This window comes from Sparassis crispa (genome assembly GCF_003851025.1).
Source record: "Sparassis crispa DNA, contig_000004F, whole genome shotgun sequence".
In the NCBI taxonomy this organism is placed as follows: domain Eukaryota; kingdom Fungi; phylum Basidiomycota; class Agaricomycetes; order Polyporales; family Sparassidaceae; genus Sparassis; species Sparassis crispa.
In genome coordinates this window covers 826,982-851,410 of record NW_020939751.1, presented here as the reverse complement: position 1 = coordinate 851,410, position 24,429 = coordinate 826,982, and the positions used below count along the sequence as shown (strand labels likewise).

Here is a 24,429-nt window from a genome sequence, read left to right as displayed (position 1 = left end):
CTCGACCTCCTGAGGGTACGCGCGCGCTCTTCCAACTAACAACGAAAAATCTTTTTTCAAACCCCGTTATGCATTAAGGGGGAATCGAACCCCCGGCGGGTCGATGGCAACGACCCAGGTTACCACTACCCCATTAATGCCCAATGTACTGAGACTTTGAATACAATACTATCATTACCCAGTAATGCAATCAGGACTAGTTGTGCAATTTCGCGATCTCACGCCATTCCGCTGCACTAAAAATCGGGAAAAAATATGTAGTGAATTTGCATGATCCCAGATACTTTGACTGCACAACTCGGAGATAAATCACAGAGGGGAAGGGTGTCAAGACAGTGAATTGCAAGTCTGGGTGATTCAGGCGTGACGGCATGGCAATTTAAACTCCGACAAGAGACCAACAAAGGCGCATGATCAGGGGCATGCCGGCAGGCGTGACGATCTGTGATCGATTCGGCGTTCTTGCACGCGAACGAGCCTCTTCGGTGCGTTCCGTCTCGTATTCACGAAAAAAATCAGGAATCACACAGAAGATACTTCATATGTCCTGTATTCAACCTGAAGATGTTTGAGGCAAGACGGGCTCAATTTGAAGGAGTGGTGACAGAGTTGCAATCGTGATTGCATTACTGCGGCAACGATAGTATGGTCAGGTACCTCGCTCCATCCCCTTTCTAGCAAGGGAAAAAATGCCCGTATCATTCATTGCACACCACATAAAATACAACCGTGCGCGAAATTTGGCAGGGCGTCAACAACCCGCGCTATCTGTTCTTCCTTTCCCGATTTTCTTTTTTCTTTTTTCTTTTTCTTGTTCTTTTCACCCAACTCTATCGGTATCGAGCCGAAAATAGAGCACGTTTACCGTCCAACCATGCATTCACCTGCACGATATCCCTACACATATAGTCACTCTCACTGAGCGCACTCGCAGATTGTACAACAACAATGTATTGGGATTCTACCTCTCTTTAGTTCTAGAGGTACGTAGCAACAGGCATAGCCAGTATCGAGACGTAAGGGACCGACGGTGGAGGGGAATGCGAAGTCATGCGCTAACCGCAATGACATTAGGAACGGATGGTAAACATACAGAAATTCTTGCGTGCAGCGTATATGCAACGACTGGGGATGGGGATACGACGATACTCCTGGCAAGTGGGTGGGGAATGGTGATGATGATAACAAGTACACGGAGTACCGAAGGCCACCTGCACTGTTGGTGGCGGCGAAAGATCGAATGGGTCCTAGATAGGTGAAACATAAAACATAAGGTATTGGGGGACAGCGACGACCGCAACGTCAGCACATGAACACGAAAGGAAGACAGACGAAGTGGAAGCGCTCATTGCTCGAACTTGGGGATGTCCAGACCGTGGCTGCGAAGCAGCGCTTCGAACATCTGCGCTCGCGCCTTCCACATCTCCTTCTCCTCTCTCTCCTGCTCCATGCCCATCTCCAACTCCCGCTGGTACTCCAGCTTGCGCTTGCGACTGCGCCGCGCAGCCAGAGTATTTTGACGACGCTTGGCCTCGATGGCATCCATGTCCGACGGCGCGAGCAAGACCTCCTCGTCATCGCCGAACGCCTGCGAGAGTGAACGCTTCTTCGCAAAGACGGCGGGGACTTCCTTTCGGGAGGTAGCCGACGGTGTAACGTACTTGCGTGATTGAATGGGAGCGTCGATAGGCACCAGCAACTCGGGCATGATATTCTTCCGAGTACCCGTAGGCCCGTTCTTCCGACGACCAGGAGCAGGGGTCGACGTCGCGGAAAGAGCCTGAACTCTGGGCGAAGGGTGGAGTGATGATGGATCGAGAGCGGGTGTTGACGGCGAAGGCATCGTGTACATGCCATCGAGATTCAGGAGAGGATTGATAGATGCTGAAGATGCTGACGAAACGGTGGTGGCATTCTTAAAAGCAGTCAGGGAGGCAACGTTCAAGCCTAGCCCGGTATCGCCGCCGAATAGAGAGCCGGAGCCGACGTCGAAGTCATCCGCATCGTCGACAATAGCGGGACTCGTGAGGAGATCAAACGCAATGTCGGAGCTACCCACATCGGGCGTTGTGAGAAACTCGTCAAAAGGTGAGTCATCCATTGGCGACGTCAGGTATTCGCCGAAGTCGTGTCCCATTTGGAACTCGGGGGATGCTGTGTCCGCGTTGCGCAGTCGCGTCAGTTGTCTAGTGATCTCGGAGGGTGCTTGAAACAGACCTTGGAGAACATCCATCAACGCATTGACTGCGACCTCATCCGCAGACATATGGTGTCTAGGTGCTACTGCCTCGGCGGCAGTAGACTCCCTTTCCTCGGGATTTTGTGACAACATGGTCAAGTAATCAGAGCACAAAGAAGGAAAGTCGGGTTCTGAAGACGAAGTAGGAATAGGTTCCGAACTAAGGGGTTGCTGTGGATATCGAGTAGTGCGAGGCACAGGTGGGAGCGATTGGGGGATTCCATGATGAGCAGCGAGAGCTGATGTGGAATTAAAGACCGGGTAGGTCGTCCGAGGACGAGGCTGAGCGGAATTTATCGAGACATTTGGAGAGGAGCTGGAGCTTGAAAGCGAGTAACTTTCAAGAGGCGATTTGCGCAAAGAACCATGGTAGTTTGATGGGCCCGGAATGTCGCTAGATTGCAACACGTTCAAAGGGAAGGACGCTGCATGTTGGCGGCGTTGATAATTGGTAAGGTTCTGGTACGAAAACAAGGCTGGGGCTAGTTGGGGTGTAGGGGGAAGAGCTTCAACCGGCGACAATGGCAACCGGCGATCTGGTCTGGAACACGATGGCGGCGAAATCAGTGATGAGCTCTCAATGCCTTGGCCATGAGGAACGTCCGCCGTCGAATACGACTCGAAATCAGTTCGCGGGACACTTTCTGGCGAATGAAACACTGCCACGGGTGGAGTACCAAGATCGGGACGATGTGCGGCCCAATTTGGCGGCGATGCGCAGTCCGCGTTGCGGAACGAAGCATATGGCTTCGACTCGATACACGGTCCCGACGTGCTCGCAAACATTGTGGTGTGATACGGCACCGCACGCACTTTGGACGGACTGACACGCCAGCGAATACGGCGGACGACACAATTGGGAGGAAATATGGACTCACGATGTTCTGAGTCAGTTCCGCGCCTCAAACAGTGTTGACGCTGCTCGAGGACGTTGGGATGTGGTGGGTGAAAAGCAGAAGGGCGGGGAGATGATCTGACTCGACGCTCTCTTTATCTAGCAACTTTTCACAGCTTTTCAATCTCAGAGGCGCTCGTCCGGGCATCGCCTGTCCGCACTGGAAAACCCAGCCCAACACAGCAAATTTTGCCCTGAGAGGTATCGTAGTAAAATTCGAGGAACATGTCTATCACAGGAAAGAATTCGCAGAATTCCTGTCCCACAGAGTCACTTTCGTCGCAAAGGCATTTGGGACCAGAAAAGATGACTCCCGCCCGGACCCGCCCCTGCGCGCGGAGTCAGGAAATATTCCCCTCCCAAATCCGGCGATCTTCTTCATTCCCGGTATTATTGACCTCGACGACCTGCGCGTAGTGTCCTAACGGCCAGCGCAGCGCGTCGCACCTGTCCGTCATCCCCGCAATTAAACACGTCAACCAACTGCGCAGCGGGTCTGCCAACGTTGCCTGCGCCCGCAGACAGGCCAACACGTATGGTTGGACGACGGTAGCTATCGCGAACGCTTCCAGAGGAATGTCGTGGCGCTCAGCGTCCGGTTGACACTGGGTAGAGGGCACTTGTCCGCCCTTCGCACATCGATATCGATGTTTTCGGCCGTCGCAGCGGACCGAGGACCGCCGCAGCCATCGAACTGCACCCCAAAACCACCGACAGTTACGCGTAGACGAATCAGAGGCGCACGTTTCCCTCGGCCAGGAACTAAGACGGCCGCGGACCGCTGCACACAGACCTTGCTATCGCGCGGCGCAGTGTGCAGCAGGTGCTCAGGGCGCAGAGGAAGGGCAACGACCTCCAGAGCCCAGATTCGCGGGCGGTTAGCTAGGGCCGGCAGCGGAGCGCCGATTCAGACGTTCGACCAGTACCGTGAAAGTTGTCTGATTGCGTGTACACTGTCGCATCGACCAGAGGAGCAGTCGAGCTCCAGAACGAGGGCAATCATGATGTCCGCTGTCCATGGAATAATCACGAAGCTGGGTCTGCACGACGCCATTGGGTGAAGAAAGACAAGAGCCTGCTCACCTCGGAATGTAGATCCGACGTGCAAACTGCGAAGGCGATGATATGATGCATACGCGAGCCGTCTCAGAAAACAAAAGCTTTCCAGAGGCCAGAGGCAGTGCCATAGCGTTTGCTGTCGACGCCGTACGCGAGAAAGGCCGGCGCCTACTATTAAAATTGCCAACAGGCAGTGCGCACCTTATGACAATATTGGCAAACATATCGTATTGAGCTGTACTCAGCGCGCTGACTTCTGTCGAAAGTTTGTCGAACTGAGTTCACAACGCGCTTACCCCGTCGACGCTGTCGGGGACGCCGCCTCAAGTGTCCGCGCCTCCCGAAAGAGGAAGACCGTTTCCACGCCCTATGATTGGTTGTTTCCTGGCAAATAGTAGATCCTGGAGCAGAGAAAACAAGCAAGAGATCCTGAAGAGCAAAAAAAAAATAGACGACAGCAGACATGGGCTAGTTGAGTGACTGCAGAGGATGAGGGAACGGGACAAAGAGTGCATGGAAACCGCGTGTGGTCCCTGCAATATTTTAATACCTTGAGTCACCAACACCTCGCTTGCCTTATTTGGGCTGACAATGACTCCGCCAATCACATCATCGCGCGCTAGCAGCAAGAAACATATTAATAATTAATGGCCGAACAGCAGGTCCACGGAACCGCACATGTACAAGTATGTCAATAAATTCCTTGAAGAGAGAGGAGTAGTAAAGATGAACCAGCAACGGATATGAAGCAAGCCAATAAAGTCCACAGTATGGATACGAGTCTGTCGAAACAACCCGCCACCATCTCATGATCTCCCAGGCAGCGACGGGACCGGCGGAGCCGTCTCTGGCGCGGTGAAAAATCCCGCAGCACTGATCCCGAGGGCCTCAACCCCCGCGCCCGACGACTTCCTCGTCGTCCCTCTCCCAATCGTAATGGAGCCGCTCCGCGCGCTCCCCCCCTTCTCGATGCTGATCATCGAGCGCGCCTTGTTCACGGTGGCATACGCACTACCGTTGCCGTTCGCCCCGTACGTCGTATGCACGGACCGCGTGCCGAAGGTGTCCTTCGCCTGCACCCCGCGAGCCTCGGAACCGCCGTTGCCGCGCGAACCGCCGGATCCGTCGGGACCGATGGGCATCACCAGCATCGCGTCGTCGATCTCCTCGTCGTCGTCATACACGCTGTCGCGGTTCCGACCCGTGCGGGGGCTTGAGGTCGACGATGGGGACGCGTCTCGTTCCACGAATAGGTGGCGGGGCACCGCCTCGCTGCGGTCCTGCACCTCGTCGAAGACCTCGTAGTACCGGTGGATGCAGAGCTTGATCACCATACCGAGGGTAGTTTTGCCTTCCGCCGGCTGCGCTTGTGGGAAAGCAGCCGGGCCGATGGTGGTGGATGTGCTCGGGACCGAGCACATCATGACGTCTCGAAGGGGGTTCGGACTCGACACCAAGTTGGGACTAATGACTACAGACAAATTGTGTGCGTCCATTCGATTGATCTCCGAACGTAGCGACACCTCGTGCAACAGCTCTGTGAGAAATTACACACCTCAGGACGAAACAGCATTAGGAGAAAAATGGACCGGCTACTCACGCAAAACGTTGCTGAGCAAAATATATGCGCAACGCGGCAATCCAGGTAAGACGCTCTCCCTAATGTAGGAGATACTAGAGAGGTCGTTGCTGTCGTCGGTTGGTGCGGGGCATCGCAGAATTATGGGGTAAAAGGGCTCCACAAATATGGGAGTGGGCAGATCCCGAAGGTATTTCTTCAGCAGGACTGCCGCCAAGTGTGGATCCGCAAATGATTCCAGGGAGACCACATGCCCTAAGGACGGGTTTAGAATACGATGGTGAATTGATAAAGACGCCTAACCTCGGTCATAAGCCTGTTGAGCCTGCTTGAGCATGACCGAATTGGGGGACCGTCGGAAGATCCCTTCCTCCTCAAGGCCAGCTTGACGGAGGTATTGGATACAGTCCTTGACGACCCTTGGGATACCGCTCTTTTCACCCTCATATCCCATGAGCTCTTCTAAAGGCACTCCAAAAAGGTCGGCGTGGGAAATCACAGGAAGAGTTATTTGCTTTTCGTGCTTCAAGTTTTCTCTTTGATTAAAATGACGTCAGGTTTTATCCAAGACTCGTCAAAGCACTCTGCGCACCGGTATACCACAGGGTGAATATCGATCTGCGTAAGTGGTACATGGTATGCCAAATCAGAGAGTGTTGTTATATAAGTTATCTTGCGAAAGAATTTAGGGCTGACACTAACATTGAGCTACATTTTTCATCTACCAGTCGGACGAAATATTTACCTGATGATGCTTCCAGCCAGGGAAAATAGCACTGATGGATCTGTGTCAGTCTTGCGTTCCCAAGCGGTGAATGCTGGAAACATACTCTTTGTAAAGAAATTTGAATGGACAATATACTAACCAAGGAATGAGCCTTCGAAGGAAATAAGCGAAGCAAACAGAAACGAACCAGTCGCTTGAGATTCTTGCGGTATTTCCGACTTAGACTCCTGTATGCCTTCCACACCCAATTCCACCCGGGAGTGTGACGGCCACCAGCAGCAAAGAAGACGACTGTGTAGTCGGACTCAACTGCAAGCAGGATCAGAGATGGTTCTGGTGAGGCGAAGGGTTGCTACTCACCGTATAAGTTGAGGTAGGCCATGATGCGACTAAACCACAATCGAAATATGTAAACAATAAGGTGTGGTAATTGTCACTCACTCCAATAGGATATCATACGAAAGTTCCCGTGGATCGGGCAGAGCTGAAGCATTCATGACGACCCTGTTAAGCCGCCGTCACTCTGGCTGTCCTATCACCTTGGCACAATTAACATACATGGGTCTCGTCCTAGGCAGATGCTTGTTCGTGTGTCACAAGCTCGTGAGTAGGCTAGCAGACTCACTCATAGTCTACCCCTGCCTGGAATATCATCCTGCTCATAACCTCCTGCGCTTTCTCGTGTCCATATTGCGAACCCTGGAGAACGTCGACTTGCGCACTGCGCTTTCCCAAAGATTGGCCAAAGAAGGGCCGCCTTTTCGTAGTTGAAGATTGGGGTGCACGGTCAGAATTCGAGCGAGCGTTAGGAATAGTGGCGGATAGTGCTGCAAGTCTCTGCTTGAGCGTAAGGGGATTTGGTGGCATGTCGTGGACGAAGCCTGAAAGGCTGTGTGACTTTATGCCTGGTGTATCCAGATAACCTGGAGGTGCACAAGCTTTCTGAGGCAATGGACACAAAGTACACAATTGAGGTGCGGCAGGCGCGTTCAAGACGCCACGCGAAGCATCGACCTTCTTCAAGTTCACGACTTTCCACCTGCCACCATCACTCGTAGACGACGTTTCCGGTCAGCCTGCATGCTGGATGCATTTCCTCGTCGGCTTTGGCGATTTCGAGGACAGTTCAGGTGCTGACACACTTCGGCAGCAAGTCAAGATGCGCTACTAACACGTCCCACTGGGCGTTTGGCTCGGCACTGGTCAAGCAGGTCGATCTTGCCTGATCAGTATGTGACCGTCCTCCAACCGTTCTCCCTAGTCCGGGTAAATTATCGCAGACAGACAAGCCTGCGCGCATCGGTGGCGCGTACGGAACTCGCCAGAGTCGAAGAACTTTCTTCAGTAGTATTTGGCACCTGCTAGCTGCCTTGCCGATGCTGATGCGCATGGACATTTAGCACTAGCAGGTGCGACGGATAATTTGCGTGAGTCACCCCAAACTGTAAGTATGATTCTCCGGATAACGATGATGGACAATACTCGTCATGACAGCTGAATTGAATTGCCACGGGCGTGTCGTAGGTGCCAGCTCTGGCGATCGCACGGACCCGATACACCAGCAAGCGTGTACCCAGGACTAGCAGAGTGGCAGTTAGAACCACGGTCGTGGTAGACCTCTCTAGACTCTCCCTGTCGTAGCTTATCCTGTTTTCTTCGTCATCCGCGGTTAGTCTGTGTGTTGCGCGAATGCGACGATGTGTAATCATGTTTTCTGCAAAGCTTCGGCTTGTTCGGAGAGCTTTCCTAGCGTGGCTCATCGGCGTCACACGAGTGATAGTCTCAGTATGCAACGTCCATCTTCACGCCCCGGAACCTATACGCAGGAGAGCGCTCTGGATGACCTGCCAGCTATTAAATATGCTATGAGCCTGTTCTTGAACTCAGACATGGTGGAGGCGGAGCAGTATTGCGATGAGTTGGATCCAAACAAGTAAGTTCGCCGACTTCGATCAATTGAACTTTATGCGACATGAGTTGGACATCCACAGGGAGCGTTTATACATCACTGTTGGATATAGCCTCATCCAGTGCTTGAAAGCCTTTATGTCGTATGAGGATAAGGTATTGATTGCCCACAAACTTCGCGTTCGAGACTCGAATCATCTGGTCAGGACCTCGACGAAGCTTCTATCCACGTACAACACGGGAATCAACTCGCAGCTCGACATCGTGCGCCACCTGCTACTATTGTTTCCCAGGTCACCAACTTCGTGAGAGGTGCTCCAAGCCTAGAGGCAATTAAAGCCATGACCGCTACCCAAAGGCATGCAGAGTTACTGTACGCCGAGATGACTTTCGCGAAGGTGCCGTAGCGTTATCGCAACTCTCGGGACTATGATTGGACAGCATCTTTAGGCTATGCTAGCCACCGCACGCACAGGCAGCTGGCTCGCGTTTGTACGAGAAGCGTGAGTACCACTTCACTCTGTCCTCTTTTCGCATTGCAATGACTTGTCTGTTAGCGCGAGGTTCAGAGTAATGATTAATCTCTATCTCCAGCTGGGAAGATATGTAGACCTCATGGACGCAGAGGCGGCAGCACGCGGAGAAGCCGAAGACCGTTCAATTGACAGGGATTTTCGTTCCGGTGTCGAACTTGGGGTCGGCGCGTCGAATCTGATCCTCAGTCTGATGCCAAAAACTGTTATCACCGTCGCTGAGCTGTTTGGATATCAAGGTAATCGTATGGTAGGCCTCTCACTATTGATGAAGTCTGGTGGATGGACGCCGACTTCATCAGAACCAGCGGTCAGCATAGGTCAGTGGTTGCACCGTGCAACTACATCAAAGTGACTGACTTACTTCTATGAGTATAGAAGAGGAAGGGTTGCGCCGCCCATTATGCGACATTGGTCTCCTCGCATTCCACGTCATTCTTTCAGACTTCGTCTTCCAAGGCGTAGACCTCGCTATAGCACGAAATATCCTGCAATGGAATCTGAGGAGGTATCCCAAGGGTGATATCTAGATTTTTTCTTTAGAAATAATGGAGATATGCTGACGTTCTTTTATGCTTAGGCGTGTTCTTCTTATTTGTGGAGGGACGCCTCAGGTTGCAGTGCGCACAACCAGCCCTCGCGCTTGAGAGCCACCACAAGGCGATAGCAGTGCAGAGTCAATACCGCAACTTCCACTACGTATCCTTGTGGGAGATCGCGTTTTGCAATATGTCTCTGTGGGAGATGTCCGCCTCTCTGGACGCTTGGCGCATTTTGCGGGAAGAAGCAACTTGGAGTCGTGCATGTTACTCTTATGGAGCTGCAGTATGTCTCCTGGAACTTGGTGCTCCGGAAAATGTACGAGAGGCGAAGCAATTGCTGGATGGTGTCCCGGGATTGGTGCAAAAGTTGGCTGGTAAATCAATACCTGCCGAGGTTAGCATCTGTCCATCCCGCTTTGTGCTTAACTTAATGTGATGCTGTTACAGAAATTTGTTTCCCGGAAGGCCCGCCAGTTCAAGGCCCAAGGCGGGCGGTTGCTGCTCCCGGCACTTGAGTTCTGTTACATGTTCATGTCCATCGAGCAGGCACCAAGAGCAGTAGTTCGGTATAAGATGCTCCCTGAAGTTGAGAGCGCCCTGGTCAATCTTAAGGCTCATGAGAGTGATCCAGCTTCATATGAAGGAGGTCAGAGGTACTGGGACGATTTTTGCCTCGCGCACTTCCTGGAGGGTGTATGTCTGCGCTATATGGCATATCCAGTAAATCTGCCCCTTTTCTTTTAGTGTCTCTTTAGCTGATATTATCTCAGGATGCGAATGCAATACTCGATCCCAGAGATGACTTCAATATCCCGCGAAATACATTAACTATCCGAGCCATGGATGCGTTCAACAAGGTCCTATCCAACTCTGCTCGCATTCGGCTTGATCACTATCTCATTTACCATACACGTGTGTAGCGTTCATTCGACATTGTTATTGTAACTGACTCTCCGAAGATTATGAGCTTGGACGATTGTTCGCCCGTGTGGGAAATGAAAAGAAAACTCGCGAACATCTCGAACTTGTCGTGTCCCGTAAGTGCAGTCATTTTATGCTGCGGATGGCCTTCCGTTTAATCTTCCTCAGAGAAACCGTTGGAGGCTTCCCCGAAAGTTCGGAAAGTGAGGTCGAGCTTCTCATTTCTACCTTAAGTCGCTGAACAGTGTCCAATTTGCAGGGCAAGTACAGCATGCAAGTGAGTCATACTATTTCAGCTAAGTGAATTGAACTGATAGCGCATGCCCTCACAGACTGTTCTTGTGGTGCGAGCCGCTGCAGAATTGGAGAAATTATATCCAAAGCAGTCTTAAGCCTAGATCGGCGGCCTTCTTAGATCTGTGTGGTTACGGTGCTCCCTGTTGTTCTACACTATGAAAGACTTTGTTATCGGAACTCAAGGACGAGCTTATCGCGTGGATCATCATCTCCGGGCACTTGAATCTTCTCACAAGGTATGTCGCTCGGAGTTTCATCTCTGCCTTCACTTAACCGAATGCCCGGAGATCCGCTATAATAGTTAAATGAATTCGTCAAATCTACATTGCGCCGCCAGAACTCGAACTGCAGCTATGCAGAGGAAACGTAATATGTAAAAGTACAGCTGCCATCAGGTAGGCCCAGCATAAGTTTATGCACAAATCCTACTCGTCTCAGAGTACCTCAGATCTGGCGTACGCGCTGGATCCGTACAGAACTAATCATCCTCGTGCATCTCATACATGCGGACGCTCTCCATGAATTCGTTCGAAGCGGTACGGTCCATGAGACGCAGCTGGGGCCCATATAGGGGCGCGTGCCGGAGGAGCTGCTCTAGCTCCTGCACGGCATCCTCGGAAAGCGCAGGCCGCCCCTCCGCGGTCGTGATGCGTACAAAGCTGCGGACGTCATGGACCTCCCACCCCCCGGGCGCGCAGGGCGCTGCTTCTGGGAACCTACCTGCTCAGCAACAACACACAACGTGAGAAGCGCTTACTGACCGTCGGCATTGAGAAGTGTCGGCACGAGGCGCAGGAAGCACCTGCTGTTCTTCCCCGAGAACCCCGAGAACATGCTCATCTGAAAGAGGAATGCCAAGCCGGGCTCTGCCGCTTGGAGCACGTCCACAGAGAGCGTGGGCACCGCGACAACGCTCCGCGCCCCCCCATGGCACGTCAGGTGCGCGCGGGCGCGCCGTGGCGGCAGCTTGGAACGGCATGCCGCCGTGCATCTGGAAGCTGACGATCCGCGCTCTCCGGAAGCTGCAGAGTGTATCGGTGAGGGCGCCCACCACGCCCGCGGGCGTGAAAAGCGCGAGGGAGCACCCGCGGATCGACGGCGTCACGCTCTCGTGACGCGAAATGAACGCGGTGGGGTACGGCGGCGGCTCTACGGTGCGCAGGAGCGCCGGGTGCATCAGTGCTTCCAGTGAGTAGAACAGCTGTGGCTGCTTGCGCAGGAGGTCGTAGAGTTCCTCGGGCGTGACAGACATGCAGCCCATGAGGACGAGACGCTTGAGTCCCGCGGCTGCGGTGATAATCTCGCGCACTGTTCAGTGGTGATCTGCGTGTTGAATGAAAGGTTAAGTGTCTCGAGCCCCGGCAGCTGGGAGACGACATGGACGACCTGATCCGACGTCAAAGCAAAGTCGGAGACGTCGTTTCCCCCAGCCCGGTCAGCACCTTGAGTAGCAGTGGAACCGCGCAGTCCGGGAAAGGGGACTTTGTGCGAAGGATGGACCTTGTTTCGGCCAGCTTTCCTGTCAGCTAGAGCATCTTCTCGAGCTCACTTGCATCATCCTGCTTAATCGCATAATTAAAAAGCGGGAGCAAGAGCCAACGCGACGAGCGATGGGATCAGTGCACCTCCCTCCGGGGACTCTGAATTTGCATTGACGTTATCCGCGCATTCAGTGGTATTTTCAGCGGCGCATTCACCCGCATCGCTTTGATATTCACCGGGCCATGCTTCAGCCAGCATATCCAGCGTGACCACGTTTTCACCATCAAGCAGGGCTATGGTTTTCAAGATGTCCTTTTCAGTCCGTCTCTTCCTCTCAATGTCCGATTCTTCAGTTAGCACTGCGTAATAGCACCTCATGTACTGCTCCGCGGAGAGTGGGGTATGGGACGTCACGAAGCAATATGCAGGATTCTCCGGGTCCGTGACATCAATGACGGAGATTCCACTGTTCGAATTCAAGGTCCTGTCAGTCTGGAACTGTCAGAAAGGAACAGAATAACCGCTGCCGCCCCAGCTGCCCATATCGGCAGACAGCAGATTGTGTGTGAACGTGATGCCACTGAAATACGCATCCTGGCGGTAGGCAAGGTCGACGTTCCAGCTGACGCCGAGTAGGCAGGAGGTGAAAGGGCAGGGAACGTCGATCATCTCGAGCTGCTCTTTCCAGCGGCCATACTTGCCGTCGATGTTACGGATCTCGGCGCGCACTATAGGAGGCGGTACGCAGCGCGCACGGCGAAGCGGCCGAAGCACCGATGGTGGTGGTAGGCCGCGATGCAGCGATACATTGGTGGCGCATCGGGGGGGGGGGGGGGGCTTTCAAGTTCGTGAGGTCGCACACGGGCGATGACAAAGGCTTGGTGACTCTCATCCATATTCTACTGAGTAGGCTTCAAAAGATCACTGGCCTGGGTTATCCGAAATGGCCACGAAGAGTCTGGTGCTACCAGAGACATTCGACTCCCGCTTGCCGTTTGCTTTTGCGTAACAACAGGTCGAGGCGACAGAAGCCTCAGCAGTGCTGTAAAAATTGCCGAGTACGGTCAACTGAGGCGGAACGCAGGAATATTACCCAGTTTGTTTCCAGCGGGCCTCCGATGAGAAAGGTGTCGAGTCAAAGATGTTCGTATTGCTAGACAGAGTCGGATTGAAAAATACATGGGAGACCAACGGGCACAGACTATTGTCCACCAACTCATCTTCAGATCCGGATCTAAGAACATTGTATGTCGACCTTTTAAGGCAAGTGAGTACGAACAGATGTGAAGGCTTTGGCGCTGGAAACAACAGACGTGACAGTACATTCCTATTACAGTACTTGCCAGTGTGTTCAGTTCGTGTGGACGGAATGTGCACAAAATCATGCTCTCCAGAGAGCAGCGAAAGCCCAATAGCCAGCTGAAATTGCTGTACAAATAAAGGAAAACATGGTTATGAGATGTTACACGTGGCTGCTGCGGGAGAACAACCGAACGAAATTGCTGATTTCAGGAGTCATGTCACGCGGCCAAATATACACAAATTTCCGCCTTGATGACCTTTAAGTTCGAACGTAGATATCTCCTCAACGGCTGGGCCGTTTCTCTCGATTCTTGTATTTTCGGACTCTCCTCGTCAGCACTCAAAACATAGTACAAAGAAATATTCCCTTTCTCCGCTATATCTGTTCGCTTTTTTGGCAGCTTCCTTCTGGCTCAGAAGTGAGTTTGTCATCATTGTATGGGTTGGAGAACGTCAGAAGGTGGTGGAGGTAGTATGGTAGGCAGGGCAGGGATATGCATGTGTGGTCTGGGAGGATCTGGGTTGTATGTGATTTATCTCAGACTGCATAGCATATATCATGGTGTTACAGATCTCACGCTATTGTCAATTATTCTGATGTATTTTGTGTACAGACTACATATAGGACTTATGTGTGCATCAGGAATGAAGGATGACAGTTCTGAAGATGGGGAATAATGGATTTAAGGGCCTGAGTATCATACCAACTGCAGCATGACTCCCACCATCCTGAGTGCCTTCTACCATCTGCTGCTTGCTTAAAACCATCCAGATATCAACATAAAACATGTAAGATATGAAAAATGCAAACAAGTGAATGTTTTTGACCATCTGTCAATGGGGTCCTAGTGCTGTGACCACAGAATTAATCCCACAGCGAGAATGAGGACATGCTTACCTTCAACTTTACACCATGCCCTCTCTATGATCCTAAGATGTCCTCTCAGCAATTTCTCCAGTACTGGGACTGTCTGCCACACAGGAAGTCGGCTCTGAGCTAGCGCGATGACCACCAGAGCCATGAGTACTGAATGGTCTGAATATGTACAGTTCTTGATACTATACCCTGTGTGCTGACAAGGAGAGTCCGAAAATGCAAGAATCGAGAGAAACGGCCCAGCCGTTGAGGAGATATCTGTGTTCGAAGTTAAAGGTCATCGAGGTGGAATTTGTGTATATTTGGCCGCGCGACATGACTTCTGAAATCAGCAATAGTACTACAATCTGCACGGATGATAAGTCGAGAGGCAGCCGCAGTGTGGGCAAGCGGCGTGGAGCATCATGAATAAAGTAAAACATCAAACCTCAGAGCCACTAGAAGCACCACACAAAATAACTCTCTCGTTATATATCCCCACACCAGCTGATCGACTACATCAATCTGAGGACTTTACCACAAGAGGCATCGCGAAGCCGTTGTAATAATTTGGCATTCGCACGACGGGAAGGGGCCTCTGACCCGGACGATGGAAGGGGTTCACGGTGATAGGACGAGACCGAGTCCTAGTCAGAGCTGCATAGTGCGGCGACCCGGGCATGAAGGCGTGAGAAGCCTGGCCTTGCAGCATTGTCTGGACACCTGTTGCGCAGGTCTCCATGGATTGTTCGGCGTAGTCGGTAATCGCGAACGGGATATTGAGGCTGAAAATAATTGTGTTATCTTCGGAATGATGGAGTGAGGTTGCGACAATTCTTACACGGCACTGAAGATCACTGGATCGCTCCACGTCGTGTAATTCAACAAGCCGGCATTGAGGCCAACTAAGGCATCCGGCGGTGATTCCTTGGCCACATCCCGTGTCCAACCTTCACCCTGCGAGTATAGCTTGATAACGACGGACCCTCCACCAGCTTTCTTCGGGGAAGTATAGCTCCAAACGATATCCTGTGTGGCGAGAGAGCCAGGATATTTCTGACGCGCCGAGCGTACGAGATCATACACTGCTTTCCCAAAGAACACCAAAGTAATGTCTACGTGCGGAAGCAAGAGAGCTAGTTCCGAGAATCTGAAGGAAGGTTAAAATAACTTCGTTCGGGATTCTTCTGAAACTTACAGAGGCAAAAAGTTCAATTCGACTTCCGCGCCGATGTAGTGCACCTCCAACGCTTGCCGCTTCTCGACAGTTGCATCGTCATTAACAACATGAAGGATGTCCGTCAGGAGATGGTACACAGTCATGGGATAATCCATAAGCAGTGACGCAGGGGAGGCCATGGACAGCCCGCGCCACTCGTACCAGCTTTTCCAGTCATAAACTTGCCCACGTTCAACCCTCACTGGAGGCATAAACTCGTCGGAAAAGAAAAGGCGTGGCACCAAACTGCCATTCGCATCGACTTTGTCCTTGATTTTCCACATGTCGACATCCGTTGGCCACGCTTCATCACGGAGAACATCCCCATGCACATAACCCTCCGTGCGGCGCACTCTCAACAGTTTCTTCGCTTCGCTATCTGGCTCACCACGCGACGCAGTACTGTCGTCGTGGGGCTGGAGGCCGCCAGGTACAGACCAGTACCCAAACGAAATTCCAGAACCCAGCACACCAAGTCGAGCTTTCAGGACATCATGGGAGCACGTGCCGTCAGGCTCTATACGGGCCCAGGGAAACTGCCTGAGAACTGAGGTGAAGTAAGGTATGCGCTTCATGTGTTCCTGATCAGTTGTTAGCCACAAAGTCGCGAGATAGCCCAACAACGCTCGCCTTATTGCTTGCACAGAGTTCCTTGTGGGTAGGAGCTCGTGGCATTTTCGGAGTTTTCCAGTCCGCTACTTGGCACTAAAATGTGAAGGCAGTGCACTATCAATTCAACATGGCCGACGATACCATAATGGTTCGAAGCACTCACTGCACGGCTGCAATATATCACCGCCTGACATCCAGCTGTAATTATGAGATATAAAGACAATCAGGTATTCAATGCACGATAAACATACCGCATCTCAGGGGCTACAGACGATATCAACCGGTGAGCATCTACGACATAGACAGCGGAAAAGGGAGAATGACCTTCCACTCCTTGGTTGCTCTATCGAGGCAAGGACCGGAGCACCGAATGCACTAGGTTAATAGTGAGAGTCGTGCAGAATGTATTATAACAAGCGTGAAAGTGGAAGAACAATCTCACCATGGGGCCGACGCCAAAATCGAGTTTCTGCAATTTGCGCGTATCACCTGCCTTTTCTGCCTTTTCCCACTCACGCGCATACTTGTAAGCCATAGCAAACGTATCGGCGCTACCGAGTCCAGCAGTAGAGAGGTTTGCCATCATCTGTTGGATGGATGCAGACATCGTTGCCAGTGGTGGCGGGCAGAAACACTTGAACAAAGGCTCGAGACCGCCGCACGCGCGTGCGTAAGTCACGTGGACGCGCCTAGCGCGCATGGCGCTAAATCGCAACTTGCCTCCTCCGCTAATATTACTTCGCTTGATTTTTGAAACCGGTCTATAGCTCCTGGGCAAGGTAGCGGGTTGACATTCGGTGTTCCAGTAACTGCTTCCTACCTTGTCAATGGCTAGTCCAACTCCTATGGATGAAGCTGCCGCACTGGAGGCACTGTCTGACGTCCTGAACCGACTGACCGACAGTCCCTACGACATATCTCTCCATGCCGAGAATGTGCGCATTGCCTATGCAACAGGCATGGACGACCAGATTGAATCTGCGCTGGAGATGGTGACTGCATTTTGGGCAGCGGGAGACCAGATCTGGATGCCTCTCATCGAGCGTAAGCAGCAGTCTGAAGACATGGAGTCGGCAGAGGGCTTGCGAGCCTTGTTGGATCTTTTTGGGCGAGCGGAGCAGGATTATCTATGTGCGTGTACTTTAATTCCGTTTAGTCTCTGATGTTTGAGTCTGTTCAGCGATACCGCTTCTTACCAAGCATCTGGAGTTTCTCGTGGAACGTTACGAACACTTCGCAAGTACTGAGTCTAGGCCAGAGGACCTGGGAGACCTTTTTTCGACAGAGTGGACCCGGGAAGCTATTGCTTGGGTTGTGGCGCAGGGAGCAGGACATCTAACGCAGGTAGGGGAATCTACTACTACGCCACTTCTAGCGCGCTGATATCGTTGACAGAGTCACTTGTTGTGGGATATCCAAAGAGACTGGGAAATGGAAGTTTTGGCGAATGCACCGGACGCTGAGAAGTGAGTGTTCTGGAATCCTTTTATTGAATGTACCTCAACATTTACCAAGGACACCACTGGTTACTCGTGTTGAAACTGTGTTCCTGGAGCGCTTGAAGCAGCCGCATTCAAGTATGGCACTTTCTATTCTTTTCTAATACATCTCTGACCACGGTTCTTACGCAGATCATGCGGACACTCTCCAAGCTTACTCAACATTTACTACTAATTACAAGCCACCAGATCAATACGAGTCGCTTCTCGTCAGGGCCTCTAAATTGCGTTCTCAAGCTGTGAAGGCCTATGAAAAGAGAGAGGATTTTGAGAAGTCCCTCGTACGTAGCTTGGCAATGTTTTCCATATTAGAGCCTATATTCAGGGTCAATTAGGCTCAAGCAAGTTTCTCGCTGGAGGCGTATGCCTACTACCTCTCCATTGAGCGGCGCAAGAAGCCCGATCTTTTCATTCTCAGAACGCTTTATGAACGGGCAATAACGGAAGGAGATAAACGGCGATTCAACGGGGAATCAGATGCGGAGGATGCGTTGCGCTCATTCTGGTCAGGATATATCGACTTCCTGGTGCGTATTCTTTTTCTGTGTATGCATGAGCAGAAGTCCCTTACTCGCAATGCTACTCATCTTTGATAGAGGACACAGGACGTTGACGACGAAGTCCAATTGACCGTGTTGAAAAGAGCTATGAGGAGTGTGCCAGCTTCAGGGGAAGTCTGTGCACGATATCTGCGCTTTCTGGTAAGAGATCTTATTATCCGCTTCTTTCATGACGATTTACCATGTCTTCAGGAACGAGCTGCAGATGTGAACGACGCTCAAATAGAGATTGCTGGTAAGTAAACGCTATCCAATTTACCTTCGTCACACCGTAACCAACATTGATTAGCTGCGTATGACAAGACTCGATCAATAGCACCGTTGCAATACGACGTTGAGCAACTCGTACCTGTGATTGTCGCTCGCGCCGGGTACGAGAAGCGACGCCTGGGAGGTTCTGATGAAGGCACGTCATGCTGTGCAACCTACGCGTTGTGGCTGATCAATGGGTTCTGCAGATGAGAAAACCTACGATAGTTTTGTAGAACTTGTCTTGGATGGTATCAACAGAGTTCGCAAAGGTGCGATATGGTGAAGTCTTACTTGTGGCGGTATTGAATAGATCTTTAGCATCAACCGCCGGTGATCCTAGGCTCAGGCTCGAGAAATATTTCTCCGCAGTGGTAGGTCTTAAGTCAATGTGCCTATCAGGGATTGCTCATTTTTTGTTAGTGTCTGGATTTCGCCGACCTTTCCGAGCACGCAGTGGTCATGTGGGAGGACGCGGCCAAACACTACAAGACTAGTTATATTGCCTGGACGGCTTACACCGACGTGCTCATGTAGGTTGTCTCCTCGCGTGAAGCGCGTCTCTCAACTGAATGTAAATTTTGCCCACCACAGCAAGCAGAAGCTCTACGACGACGCCCGCAAGGTATTCCGAGATATCTCGATGAAAAACCTGGATTGGCCGGAGGCAATGTGGGAAGCGTGGCTGAATTTCGAGCAGCTATGCGGTTCTGTCGAGGATATCGAGGATTGTATCGACCGGATTGACCGTGCACAGGTTCAGGTGAATGCGCGGCGCGCCAAGGTCGGCAACTCCGTCTTCGTGGTGAGTACGTGTTGTTAATCATGCTAATGGAATGCAGGAAGCGGAGAAAGCTGGTTATGCCGCGATGCAGGTTGTAGCGGAACAACAGGCTACTGCAGCGCCCGTTGCAGATATTCCAGTCCCTAGCCAAGCACAAGCTCCTGTTGAGTCTTCTCCTATGGACGTTGATGCCGCTGGGCCAAGCGAGAGTCCATCAAAGAAGCGGAAAGCTGAAGACGACGTCGTTCCGGAAGAAACCAAGAAGGCAAGGATGGGTGAGTCTCGTCCCTTGTCACAGTAATGCTATATATCTGACATCCACGTCGCAGAACAAAAGCCTATGCAGCTCAAACGGTATAACCTATTTTTACTCCAAGTGAAAATATTTTAAGTGTCTTCACAGCGATCGGGAGAATTGTACGGTATTCGTCGCCGATCTTGCGGCGGGCGTGCAGGAGGAAGAGCTAGCCGGCCTTTTCAAAGATGCAAGTATCTTTTTCATGTTAACATGCTCCAGTCGGTTGATTCGTTATTATGCAGTGCGGCGTCATACGAGAGATCAAAGTCACTCAACTACTGAATTCATTCGTTGCCACAGTTGAATTCAATGAGCGGGTCCGTACTACTTTCTATATTTCACTTGGTAGATGGCTAATGACTATTATCTCCTGAAGGATAGTGTGCCTGCTGCGCTCACCAAGGACAAGAAGCGTCTGCGTGGGGAAGAGGTTGCAGTGCATCTTGCGTGGCAGTCAACCTTGTATGTCACCAATTTCCCGGAGAAGGCGGACGATGCCTTCGTCAGGGATCTCTTCTCCAAGGTAGGGTTGGACATAAAGTTCGGATACAATACTAACTCAAACACAGTATGGTACCATATTCGATGTCCGATGGCCCAGCAAGAAGTTCAAGAGCACAAGACGTTTCTGTTATGTTCAATACACTGCCCCAGTCTGTGATCGCATGTCTGTTACTACAATTGGTACTGACGTAGCGACACAGTCGGCAGCTCAGGCAGCATTGGAGTTGCACAGACATGAGCTTGAACCCGGGCTACTCTTGACAGTACTCATCTCTAACCCAGAGCGGAAGAAGGAACGCACAGACAGCGATGCAAACGACAAGGAGATTTATGTCGCTGGTCTTAGCAGATTCGCCACCAAGGAAGATCTTGATAATTTATTTAAGACTGTATGTCCCTCATGCTTGTCCACGACGCATGTCGCCTCTTTTCATTCTCACAAACGTCGTTTGGCAGTACGGAGCAGTGAAGGAAATACGCATGGCTCTAACTGAAGACGGGCACTCGAAGGGCTTTGCGTTCATTGAGTTTGAGCAAGAGGCGCGTTATCATCCGTGTATATCGAGCTCTTCGCTGACCTTTCGTTGTGTGTTCAGAAAGACGCTTTGGCAGCGTTGAGCGCAAACAATCACGAGTTGAAGAAGCGGCGCATGGCTGTTACCCTTGCAGACACCCGTTTTCGCACAAAGCAACGGTGGACAACCATATTTTTCTTTCCTGATAGCTTTCTGATCTTGAACCGTAGCGATGCTGGCCATGGAGCCGATGTCCGCAATCGTTCGTTGCGTATCCGCAATCTGCCTGCGGGTGCTCAGGAAGGGCTGCTGCAACAAGCACTTGAGAAGCATGCTCCGATCAAGAGGGTGGAAGTTTTCACGGACAGAAATGAGGCTGACGTCGAGCTCAAAAATGCCGCGGTATGCTAATTGCAAATGTTGTATTTTATTTGACGAACTGAAACGCTGAACAGGACGCGGGCAAGCTTCTTCTACTTCCTGAACCTATCGTGTTCGATGGTAATGCTTTGGAGCTACTCCCGGAAGACGCCGGTGGTCCGTCTGGCTCTCGTCCAGTAGGGCCTCTTGCAACAGGTGGTGCAATATTTATTCCGCGAACTGCGGTCTCGAGACCAAGAGCAGGGTTGGGCAGCAAAAAACGCACGGGTACTATTACTGCACGAAGTAATGCTACGCCGTCGTCCTCCCAGCCTTCCGAGCCGTCGCAAGGTAAGGGGCAGGATGATTTCAGGAAAATGCTTAGTGGTGGGAAGTGATGATGACTACCGATCTGAGCGATAAACATGACAGCCGTGTGATGTATCTACTGTATGACTTTGCGGTGCAATTTATCGCTGTTTGTGTTACGTTTCCCTCTGAGCAGCCGAATGTTGAGTCTTCAAGCTTCAAGCTTCGAGGATCAATCGCTTTGTTTTTACAGCGGAAGGGTCCCAATCATTTAAGTAGCACGTGGAGAGCGGCGATCGAGCAAAAGGAGAGCCTGTGAACTTGCTGTGAACGCACACAAAGTTTATTGTCAAAAACCATCGCTAAACTGGTCTGGTTGAAGGCCAACGTCAGCATCGACTTCATGGAGTCTCTGTCGCCAGAATATCAGGAGAGCACTACCGTCAAGTTCGAATGGGTTGTCCGCAATCTCAAGAATCTATTTGAGTCTAGGTTGGTACAGATCTACTGGAATACGCTTCACAGAATGAAGGGCAGCCCCTCACCAATGACACAGTAAGGGTGAACAGAAGTCCAAAGTCACCAAGTCGGTCAGGTTTGGTGGTGGACGCTGGCAGGTACGTGAGAACGTTGTATTTTCAACAGAGAGTTGTAGCTCAATGATACGAATAGATATTATTCTACGCCAATTCTGGAAGCGCAAACACCGAGGGACAAACATTCGTTAGCCTATACCTTTCCTGTGAAGTCAGCGAGCGGCTTCGAGTACACCGAATTTCAAACTCATTGTCTATCAATTTTGCAGCCCACGGCGGAGGAAAAAGATAATGCGGTGAATGGAAAGTATGTATTGGTTGCGTGTTTCTCTTTCGACTCATACGCGACTCATGTGGTTACCAGATGGTTCCGAGAAGGCGTATTCAAGTTTGGGTTTGAGCTCCGGAAGTAAGAATTTTCTTCATTAGCGTGAGCTCACTGTGAATATCCTTCATGACAGCCTCCAGAAGAACGTCTTATTCAACTTCAAAGAGGCACATGACCACTCATTTTCCTACAAGGTAGGCTTTTACCCGTACATGGAGAAAGTCTGCATCCCTGATTATAACGCCACTTTTAGACACAAAATTGGGGCTGGGCCCAGTTTGCACGGAGAGACTTGGTTTACTACCAGCCCAACGCAGTAAGGACGCAGGATGCGTTCCTCATAGTTTGCACTATCTCCTCTTCTCCCTCTCCGCCTATTCAGCCTCCCGCAATTCCTCGTCATCCTGTGCCCAGGGATCTGCTGAATGCTATCGGCAGTCTTCTTGACGAGTGCGCTCGACATGTAATAGAGATGATAATTACTGACGTTGTCCTTCAGCCCCGTATACTCCGATGTGGAGTTCGTTTTGCCTAGACGGGGTAAAAGCGGAAGGGGCCCCAGGCGGATATACGCCGCGCGAAGGTTGCTCCGTCGCGTAGATTATTTTGATGCCAGTAAGCTGTGAATACATTCAACTAATTGACTATGGCACTCAAGACATGGCAGTGTTCCACTCTGGATTCGCCGAAGCATCGTCAGACGGGCCGGCGTTTGACTTTGAAAGCGCATCGCTGGATAGTGATCCTGCTGATGACGGCGCAGATACGTCGTCGCTGACGCGCCAATTCGAGGATTCGGATGACGAAGACGACGACGAAGTTCTCGACAATGACCAAGATCAAGACCACGACATCGAAGTCGTCAATCGAGACCCTCCACCGGATGCAGCTCCGGAGGGGGTTCATGAAAACGTGCAGAGTAATTCTTCTGACGTATTTGAGTCATGGCAAGGTATCGGGGATGAACACAGTTCTCAGCAAGGTACAGCTGAATCGGATGAGCAGCCACACCGCAATGTGCGCGCCAAGCTGTCTCACCCATCAAGTCCTAGAACCAGGGAGTTGGCACTGGAGCAGCAAGAGGTGAACGTGCCTCCTGCACCTAATCCACCAGCTGATGCGAACCCATCGAGCACTGTACCCGGCCCACGGAAGACACGGGTTGTTGTGCGAGATGTTGCCTACGCCACATACCGTGCAGTTCTGTACTACGTTGAGCATTTTCCCAGTGTCTCTCCATTTCGATTACTTACCCACTTTCCCATAGATCTATACTGACACTATCATCTTCGCACCTCTCTCCTCCTCTTTTGTGGCATCCTCCAGCTCAGCAGCCAAGCCTAGTGTCGCAGGGCCATCTACCCCCGGCTTAGTCGCCTCAGAAAGCCAATCTACAGCAATGGGCATGCGCTCCGCGCACCAGCAGGCGGATAGCTCCTTCGTGTCCCCGTCGACACTGAGTCCAACCTCGCGCAGAGAGTGGATTGCTGCGTGGGAGAGGAACAATTCTCCTGGCCGGCCCCTGCCTTGCTCTGCAAAAGCGGTCTACAGGTTGGCGGACAGTGAGATCCTCATTATTTCTTCAGTCCTTCCCATGCAAGACTGATTCCTTGGTGTCCATGCAGAGCTGGACCTCCAAGAGCTGAGGGAGCGCGCATTCCAGCACATCGTGAAGTCGTTATCGGTCGATAATGTGGCGTACGAGGTGTTCTCCACGTTCTCTGCAGCATTTGAAGACGTCCGCAAGGTATGTCGCCTGTTTTGAAGACCGTGTTATTCGACTTTTGAGTGTGCTGAATGCATTGTCGTCCGGGGATATAGGTGCAGGTGCACTTCTTCCTGGACCACTGGACCGATATCCGCGGCTCGGACTCGATGCGCAACGTCTGGCAACAGATCCGGCTCGGCAGGCACCCAGGCTTCGAAGAAGGTTCGCCTCAATATAATCTCTACCTCCTCTTGTTTACCTGTTGTAATTGCAGTTTGGCCTGTCATTGCACTTAATTTGGAGTTCAAAGCGCGCTCCACGGAGTCACCGAGTGCAGACGGGAAGGATGGGACCGCTGGAGAAACCTGATCGATTGAGAGGCTATGCCATTTGTTAGTGATTATACCTGTATTTTGATGCTCTCAATAAATGCTGGTCGTAAGAGTATGGTGCTGTTGTCCCGTTCACGACAGTGGTGTCTTGGAACAAACAACAACATCAATTCTCCCGCAAATCTAGCAAGAGAGGACCATACGACATAGAAATACACCCAGATAATACCCAGCGACCACAGCGGAAAATCCATCGCGAAGAATAATCTGAATAGA

The 24,429-nt window shown here is 51.5% G+C and overlaps 7 protein-coding genes and 1 non-coding gene across 8 annotated transcripts; 3 read left to right on the top strand and 5 right to left on the bottom strand.

Moving 5' to 3' along the window:
- Positions 1-69: 69 nt before the first annotated feature.
- SCP_t0502890 lies at positions 70-140 on the bottom strand. Its single transcript has one exon. It is a non-coding gene; the product is annotated as a tRNA-Gly (tRNA).
- Positions 141-1,345: 1,205 nt separating this feature from the next.
- On the bottom strand, positions 1,346-2,332 carry SCP_0502880 (hypothetical protein; the record flags this gene model as incomplete). The annotated part of the gene is made up of 2 exons (XM_027758353.1): positions 1,346-2,154; positions 2,218-2,332. 2 exons carry the CDS (start codon positions 2,330-2,332, stop codon positions 1,346-1,348), a joined length of 924 nt encoding a protein of 307 aa, XP_027614154.1.
- A 2,667-nt stretch (positions 2,333-4,999) lies between these two features.
- On the bottom strand, positions 5,000-7,366 carry SCP_0502870 (hypothetical protein; the record flags this gene model as incomplete). The annotated part of the gene is made up of 11 exons (XM_027758352.1): positions 5,000-5,730; positions 5,794-6,027; positions 6,076-6,308; positions 6,365-6,463; positions 6,518-6,548; positions 6,603-6,633; positions 6,687-6,808; positions 6,860-6,888; positions 6,941-7,003; positions 7,058-7,069; positions 7,125-7,366. 11 exons carry the CDS (start codon positions 7,364-7,366, stop codon positions 5,000-5,002), a joined length of 1,827 nt encoding a protein of 608 aa, XP_027614153.1.
- A 920-nt stretch (positions 7,367-8,286) lies between these two features.
- Positions 8,287-10,795, top strand: SCP_0502860 (hypothetical protein; the record flags this gene model as incomplete). The annotated part of the gene is made up of 13 exons (XM_027758351.1): positions 8,287-8,432; positions 8,491-8,563; positions 8,614-8,805; positions 8,858-8,910; positions 8,965-9,260; positions 9,319-9,459; positions 9,521-9,876; positions 9,930-10,202; positions 10,253-10,394; positions 10,442-10,519; positions 10,572-10,606; positions 10,663-10,680; positions 10,736-10,795. 13 exons carry the CDS (start codon positions 8,287-8,289, stop codon positions 10,793-10,795), a joined length of 1,863 nt encoding a protein of 620 aa, XP_027614152.1.
- A 383-nt stretch (positions 10,796-11,178) lies between these two features.
- Positions 11,179-11,961, bottom strand: SCP_0502850 (hypothetical protein; the record flags this gene model as incomplete). The annotated part of the gene is made up of 2 exons (XM_027758350.1): positions 11,179-11,420; positions 11,487-11,961. 2 exons carry the CDS (start codon positions 11,959-11,961, stop codon positions 11,179-11,181), a joined length of 717 nt encoding a protein of 238 aa, XP_027614151.1.
- Positions 11,962-14,860: 2,899 nt separating this feature from the next.
- On the bottom strand, positions 14,861-16,757 carry SCP_0502840 (hypothetical protein; the record flags this gene model as incomplete). The annotated part of the gene is made up of 8 exons (XM_027758349.1): positions 14,861-15,125; positions 15,182-15,490; positions 15,539-16,140; positions 16,190-16,264; positions 16,335-16,369; positions 16,423-16,435; positions 16,496-16,546; positions 16,614-16,757. The coding sequence occupies 8 exons, from the start codon at positions 16,755-16,757 to the stop codon at positions 14,861-14,863; spliced, it is 1,494 nt and encodes a 497-aa protein (XP_027614150.1).
- A 241-nt stretch (positions 16,758-16,998) lies between these two features.
- On the top strand, positions 16,999-21,338 carry SCP_0502830 (predicted protein; the record flags this gene model as incomplete). The annotated part of the gene is made up of 24 exons (XM_027758348.1): positions 16,999-17,302; positions 17,352-17,515; positions 17,567-17,637; positions 17,687-17,748; positions 17,803-17,951; positions 18,006-18,197; positions 18,267-18,371; positions 18,423-18,465; positions 18,520-18,636; positions 18,689-18,751; positions 18,801-18,853; positions 18,903-19,012; positions 19,074-19,263; positions 19,322-19,538; positions 19,593-19,617; positions 19,667-19,748; positions 19,804-19,878; positions 19,938-20,084; positions 20,131-20,214; positions 20,266-20,454; positions 20,522-20,605; positions 20,662-20,759; positions 20,811-20,982; positions 21,036-21,338. The coding sequence occupies 24 exons, from the start codon at positions 16,999-17,001 to the stop codon at positions 21,336-21,338; spliced, it is 3,099 nt and encodes a 1,032-aa protein (XP_027614149.1).
- A 314-nt stretch (positions 21,339-21,652) lies between these two features.
- On the top strand, positions 21,653-24,190 carry SCP_0502820 (hypothetical protein; the record flags this gene model as incomplete). Its single annotated transcript, XM_027758347.1, has 13 exons — positions 21,653-21,741; positions 21,806-21,866; positions 21,922-21,996; positions 22,055-22,092; positions 22,150-22,194; positions 22,247-22,307; positions 22,367-22,563; positions 22,613-22,728; positions 22,781-23,325; positions 23,381-23,675; positions 23,739-23,860; positions 23,935-24,043; positions 24,096-24,190. The coding sequence occupies 13 exons, from the start codon at positions 21,653-21,655 to the stop codon at positions 24,188-24,190; spliced, it is 1,848 nt and encodes a 615-aa protein (XP_027614148.1).
- Between the last annotated feature and the right edge of the window lie 239 nt (positions 24,191-24,429).